Genomic DNA, 7500 nt, shown 5'->3' on the forward strand with positions numbered 1-7500 from the left:
CAAGGAGAGAAATAAAGCAAGAGAGGAGATAACAAGAAGAGAAATAAAGAAGAGAAACTAACAAGAAGAGAAATAAAGAAGAGGAACTGACAAGGAGAGAAATAAAGAAGAGGACCTAACAAGGCGAGAAATAAAGAAGAGAAACTAACAAGAAGAGAAATAAAGAAGAGGACCTAACAAGAAGAGAAATAAAGAAGAGAAACTAACAAGAAGAGAAATAAAGAAGAGGACCTAACAAGAAGAGAAATAAAGAAGAGAAACTAACAAGGCGAGAAATAAAGAAGAGGAACTGACAAGGAGAGAAATAAAGCAAGAGAGGAGATAACCCGGGCTTTCCTCGCCCAGAAAGAAGATCAGAATGAAGGCGAGATGTGCTAATAATAAATTGTGGGAAATACGCTTTCGTCCATTGATGGTGCACGGAGCTCGGCGCTGCTTGCTCATGGACCTTTACGCACGCATGTGTGTGTGTGAGAGAGAATTTGATTGTGTGTGTGTATTTGTGTGTGTGTGTGAGATGTGTGTGTGTGTGTGTGTGTGTGTGAGAGAGAATTTGATTGTGTGTGTGTGTGTGTGTGTGTGTGTGTGTGTGTGTGTGTGTGTGTGTGTGTGTGTGTGTGTGTGTGTGTGTGTGTGTGTGTGTGTGTGTGTCTGTGAGAGAGAGAATTTGACTGTGTGTGTGTATGTGTGTGTGTGTGAGAGAGAATTTGATTGTGTGTGTGTATGTGTGTGTGTGTATGTGTGTGTGTGTGTGTGTGTGTGTGTGTGTGTGTGTGTGTGTGTGTGTGTGAGAGAGAGAGAATTTGATTGCGTGTGTGTATGTGTGTGTGTGTGAGAGAGGGAATTTGATTGTGTGTGTGTGTGTGTGTATGTGTGTATGTGTGTGTGTGTGTGTGTGTGTGTGTGTGTGTGTGTGTGTGTGTGTGTGTGTGTGTGTGTGTGTGTGTGTGTGTGTGTGTGTGTGTGTGTGTGTGAGAGAGAGAGAGAGAGAGAGAGAATTTGATTGCGTGTGTGTATGTGTGTGTGTGTGTGTGTGTGTGTGTGTGAGAGACTTTGTTTGTGTGTGTGTGTGTATGTGTGCGTGCGTGTGTGTGTGTGTGTGAGAGAGAATTTGTTTGTGTGTGTGTGTGTGTATGTGTGTGTGTGTGTGTGTGTGCGTGTGTTCGTGTGTATGTACGTGTGAATGAGTGGATAGATGGGTAAATATATGAAGAGGGGAAATAATGGTTAACTATATATATATATATATATATATATATATATATATATATATATATATATATATATATATTTATATATATATATATATAGAGAGAGAGAGAGAGAGAGAGAGAGAGAGAGAGAGAGAGAGAGAGAGAGAGAGAGAAAACGAGACGGATGTAGAGAAAGAGATAGATAAAAAGATAGAGATAAATAATGAGTTTACTGAACGGTTTCAATCTCAAAAAATAATTTGGAAAAGTTATCGCAAAATAACGCACGGAACTATATATCATAATCACGAAATAATGCTCACATGGATTAGCAGATCTATTTTGATTCTCAACCCCAAAAAAATAGCATAAAAAAGAACAAAAATATAAATTTTATCTCTGTCGCTCCATATGAATCATTTAATAAAAACGTGTATGTCTTCCTATATATTTCTGTATCTGAAACGTATTTGCTTAAATACCACCAATTACGCAACGTACATACACACACACCGCAGAAAGAACCACAGAAAAAAAACGTAACAGAGACACAGGACTAACAATTATAAAAACTATGACGTCAGAGAGAGAGACAGTGACGTCACACCATCAAGGGAATATAAACACCGGTTCGCCTCCTTTCCCGCGTCACTTGCTCGTAAACTCTCGCAAGGTTCGGAGATTAAGACTCACCTCTGTCACTTAGATAAGAGGACGAAGGGAGAAGTCTATTTAAGTGAAAAGTGTTAAAAGAATTCGGTTTATTTTTTTGTGATTCGTCAAAATGATTAGAATTCTTACGCTCGTGGTCTTGCTGGCCGTCTCCGTCTGTAAGTATTGTTTGTAGGCGAATTATCATTATTCTTGTTTATTCATCATTATTAGTGTTATTATCGTTGTCATTATCAATATTTTCATTATTATTATTGTTATTGTTATCATCATTATCATTATTATTATTATTATCATTATTATTATTATTGTTATTATTATTATTATTATTACTATTATTATTATTGCAATAAGTACTATTATTATTATTATTGTTATCATTATCATCATTATTATTATCATTATCATTGTTATTACTGATATTATTATCATTATTTTTACGTTCATATTCGCTAATTTTGTTGAAAAAAACTTTCTGTTGAACTCCGCTACAAGAAAATAGATTAATTACTACTTAGTGTTGTCATTTGAAATAGAAACGAAAGGAAGGGATATAGATAATAGTTAGATAAGTAATTAGACAAATGAATAATCAAACTAAGGATAGACAAAAAGAAAGAAAATGGGAAAAAGAAAACGAGACAAAATAAGGGACAAAACACATACCTCGTGGGGATACTAACCTAAAATAATATAAACAATTTTCTCTATAATTTTTTTTCCCCCGCTTCTTCCAGATGGCGGCCAAAAATGCTGGGATCGCAAAGAAAACAGAAATATTCGCGATTTGGTGCGAAAGGTCTCGTGCATGGAGCCCCGAAAAACACTTGTTCCTCTGCCCGTTCCTAAAGGCTTCGACAGGGTAAGTAGAAAACGGAGCCATAGAAAACGGAGTTTAGAGGAGGACTAAACAAAAAAAGAAAAGAAAAGAAATAAGAAAAACAAATGAAAGAGAGGAAAGAAAAGAGGATGAATTAGGAAAAGGTTTAATATAGTCGATTACTTTTCAGTATATTCCGAAGGGTTTTGATTGGCTAAGCAGAGAAGGAATTCGGAGAGGTTTGACTGGGTCGAGATAAATCATGGAAATGGGTTTTTATTAGATAAATATAATAAATGAAATGATGAAGAAACAATTGAAATGAGTTCATTACATTTCAAAAAATCGTTTTCGGTGTGTGATTAACGGTAAAGAAAGGGTTTCGTTTAGATTTAGAAGTAAAAGTAAATGGGTTTGGATCAGGTACAGAGTAAGCCAAACAAAATCAAGATTGGCATGGAATTAATGGTTTCCCTGGACGAGCAAAGCCATAGGAACTGGTATTTGATCCTCAAGATCAGAGATTTGATTAGATAAAGAAAAGAAAATGGGTTTTGGCTGAATTGTGAATGATCAAAGAAAACGGAATTTGCTGGATGAACAATGCTAAAGAAAACGGGTTTTAAGTGGGGATACTTCTCTCTTCCATTTACAAAACCAAAGAACGGGTATACAAGATTAAAAAAAAAGAAGAAATACTTTGATAAAGAAAATAAAGAAAATATCTGTTTTTCCAAACATCTAAACAAACGAAGAATGTGAAGAAAGCAATAAACAAAAGCCAAACTAGACAGGTTGTAGAAAACGTTGTAATACAGTTTGTTAACTGTATTTTCCGTCGTTGCTGTTATCACGGACTTTCCCTGATAAATGAACCTGCGTTTTTCCAAGTCTACACATTTCCTTCGGCGTCTTTCATATTCCGATTTCTTTCTTATGTTTTTTTTTTAGTTCTTTACAAGCTATGAAATGTATGATATGTATGAGTTCATTGATTATGTACATGTACACACACACAAACACACACACACACACACACACACACACACACACACACACACACACACACACACACACACACACACACACACACATACATATGCGTGTGTGTGTGTGCGTGCGTGTTTGTGTGTATATGCGTGCGTGCGTCGAAGAAAATGAACAAAATCATTCTCGAAATGTCCATAAGGAAACCTCTGTGGTCTCTATTCCCCTTCAACACGCCCTCCTTTCTCCCCCAGGTGTACCCCAGTGTAGTGGAGGTGCCCAGGTGTGCAGGGCAGATGTGTATTCAGCTGGACCAGGAGTGCGTGGCCACAGAGACGAAAAACATGACCATTACGGTGAGTTTTATTTTTTTTTATTTATTTATTTTATTTTATTTTATTTTTTTTATTTATTTATTTTTTTTTATTTTTTTTATTTATTTATTTTATTTTATTTTATTTTTTTATTTATTTATTTTATTTCCTTTTATTTTTTATTATTATTATTTTTTTAAGAGAGAGAAAAAATGGAGATAGAAAGGAAAGGAAGGGGTGAGATAGAGATAGAAGTGGATGAGGAGATATATAGAGATATATGGATAAATATAGAAAGATAGATAAATAGATAGATGGGAAAATAGATAGATAAATAGATAGATGGAAAAATAGATAGATAAATAGATAGATAAATAGATAAATAAATGGATAGATAAATAGATCGATGGATAAATAGATAGATAAATAGATAGATAAATAAATAGATAAATAGATAGATAAATAGATAGATAGATAAATAGATAGATAAATAGATATATAGATAAGTAAATAGATAGATAAATAGATATATAGATAAATAAATAGATAGAGATAAAGATAGAAATAGAGATAGGACGAGATATGAATAGATAGACATATAGACAGACAGATAGACAGAGAAGCAAAATGGATAGAGAAATAGATACATAGATACTCAGATACATACACAGCAAAGTCATGATCAAATCTACGACAGTAACATCCTCAGTTCCAGTTACTCACTTCTTTTACTCACTTCATTTACTCACTTCAGTTACTTCAATTACTCACTTCAGTTACTTCAATTACTCACTTCAGTTACTTCAATTACTCACTTCAGTTACTCACCTCAATTACTCAGTTCAGTTACTCACCTCAATTGCTCACTTCAATTACTCACTTCAGTTACTCACTTCAATTACTCACTACAGTTACTCACTTCAATTATTCACTTTAATTACTCACTTTAATTACTCACTTCAGTTACTCATTTCAATAACTCACTTCAGTTACTCACTTCAATTACTCACTTCAATTACTCACCTCAATTACTCACTTCAATTACTCACTTCAGTTACTCACTTCAATTACTCACTTCAGTTACTCACTTCAGTTACTCATTTCAATTACTCACTTCAGTTACTCACTTCAATTACTCACTTCAGTTACTCACTTCAATTACTCACTTCAGTTACTCACTTCAATTACTCACTTCAGTTACTCACTTCAATTACTCACTTCAGTTACTCATTTCAATTACTCACTTCAGTTACTCACTTCAATAACTCACTTCAGTTACTTCAATTACTAACTTCAATTACTCACTTCAGTTACTCACTTCAGTTACTCATTTCAATTACTCACTTCAGTTACTCACTTCAATAACTCACTTCAGTTACTCACTTCAGTTACTCATTTCTATTACACACTTCAGTTACTCATTTCAATAACTCACTTCAGTTAGTTACTCACTTCAATTACTCACTTCAGTTACTCATTTCAATTACTCACTTCAGTTACTCACTTCAATTACTCACTTCAGTTACTCACTTCAGTTACTCACTTCAGTTACTCACTTCAATTACTCACTTCAATAACTCACTTCAGTTACTCACTTCAATTACTCACTTCAGTTACTCACTTCAATTACTCACTTCAGTTACTCACTTCAGTTACTCACTTCAATAACTCACTTCAGTTACTCACTTCAATTACTAACTTCAATTACTCACTTCAGTTACTCACTTCAATAACTCACTTCAGTTACTCACTTCAGTTACTCACTTCAGTTACTCACGTCAATATTCCGTTGATATTGCATTCACTCTCTCTCTAAATCTTATTGATATGGAGTCTTATACAGATTTATTGACAAACAGATAGAGAGAAAGATAGATAGAAACTTGATTATAATATGTCTTCCATAATATTGCGGATTCGTGTTTTTCTTTTACTCTCTTTCCTCTCGTTACTGTGTCTTTTTTTGTGAAAGAGGGACCTAAACAATAATGAATGATAATGATAATACATAGACATAAATACATGTATATATGTCTGGACATTAAAACAAGGAATCATTAGTTTGGACATAAATTAAATAGAATTATGTGTAGGATGTTAAATATAAGTAATTATACGTAGGAAAGTAAATGTATAGAATTATATGTAAGGATATTGATACAGATAATTATTTCCTTATTATCCGCGTCTGCCTTTGCCGGCTTCCTGACCTCCTTGACCTTCTTGACCTCCTTGACCTTCTTGACCTCATCGACCTTCTTGACCTTCTGACCTCCTTGACCTTCTGACCTCCTTGACCTTCTTAACCTCCTTGACCTTCTTGACCTCCTTGACCTTCTTAACCTCCTTGACCTTCTTCACTTCCTTGACCTTCTGACCTCCTTGACCTTCTTCACTCCCTTGACCTTATTGACCTTCTTGACCTTCTGACCTCCTTGACCTTCTTGACCTCCTTGACCTCCTTGACCTCCTTGACCTCGCCTCTGTCTCCGCAGGTGGAGGCTCACAGATTGAACTCTCTCATGGAACACGAGTGCGTCGATATTTCCGTGCAAGAAGACGTCATGTGTGGCTGCAATTGCGAGAGGTCACAGGAGAGCTGTGGCATAAACAAGGTCAGTCGAGGTCTTTCGTAATTTTTTTTTTTTTGGGGGGGGGGAATTCTGTGGGGTGGGGGGGTGGGGGGAAATTCTGTGGGGTGGGGGGTGGGGGGAAATTCTGTGGGGTGGGGGGTGGGGGGAAATTCTGTGGGGGGTGGGGGGTGGGGGGGATTCTGTGTGATAATGTGGGTTTTTTGTTGTTATTTTTTTTCATAGTAATTCTGCTGTCTTTCCTTTTCTCTTTTAATCTTTCGTTTCTTTTTCTCTTATTTCATTTCTGTTTATTTGTTTTTGTCTCTGTCTCTCTTTGTCTCTGTCTCGGTCTCTCTCTCTGTCTCTGTCTGTCTGTCTGTCTTGCTCTCTCTCCCTCTTTCCCTCTTTCTCTGTCCATCCCTGTCCATCTCTTTCTTAATATGCACACACACACACACACACACACACACACACACACACACACACACACACACACACACACACACACACACACACACACACACACACACACACAGACACAAACACACACACACACACACACATATATATATATATATATATATATATATATATATATATATATATATATATATATATATATATATATATATATATATATATATATATATATACATATATATATATACATACACATACACATATACACACAAATATATGAAACTGCTCTTCTCTTCTCTTCCCTCCCTCCCTCCCTCCCTCCCCCACAAGGCCCCCCCCTAACGCCTCCTCCTCCTCCTCCCCAACAGGTGTTCAACCGCAACTTCTGCCGCTGCGAGTGCAAGCAAGGGCTGAAGAACGAGTGCAAGAACAAGATGGTCGAGAACCCGGGCCTCTTCATGTGGGACGAGACCTCTTGCACTTGTCCTTGCAACAACCAGCACGTCAAGTGTGGCGACGGC

The 7500-nt window shown here is 36.1% G+C and overlaps 1 protein-coding gene across 1 annotated transcript in view; it reads left to right on the forward strand.

Annotated features, from left to right (window-relative positions):
- The first annotated feature begins 1828 nt into the window (after positions 1-1828).
- The window catches only part of LOC113804544 (vascular endothelial growth factor A-A), a 6823-nt gene continuing 1151 nt past the window's right edge, over positions 1829-7500 (forward strand). Inside the window, exons 1-5 of the mRNA XM_027355437.2 lie at positions 1829-2023; positions 2603-2727; positions 3927-4028; positions 6482-6601; positions 7348-7500. The exon at positions 7348-7500 is cut by the window's right edge and continues 26 nt beyond it. Of these exons, the coding sequence (XP_027211238.1) occupies positions 1978-2023; positions 2603-2727; positions 3927-4028; positions 6482-6601; positions 7348-7500 (546 nt within the window). The 5' untranslated portion in view covers positions 1829-1977. The remainder of the gene's footprint in view (positions 2024-2602; positions 2728-3926; positions 4029-6481; positions 6602-7347) is intronic.

This window comes from Penaeus vannamei, chromosome 34, assembly GCF_042767895.1.
Source record: "Penaeus vannamei isolate JL-2024 chromosome 34, ASM4276789v1, whole genome shotgun sequence".
Classification (NCBI taxonomy): Eukaryota; Metazoa; Arthropoda; class Malacostraca; order Decapoda; family Penaeidae; genus Penaeus; species Penaeus vannamei.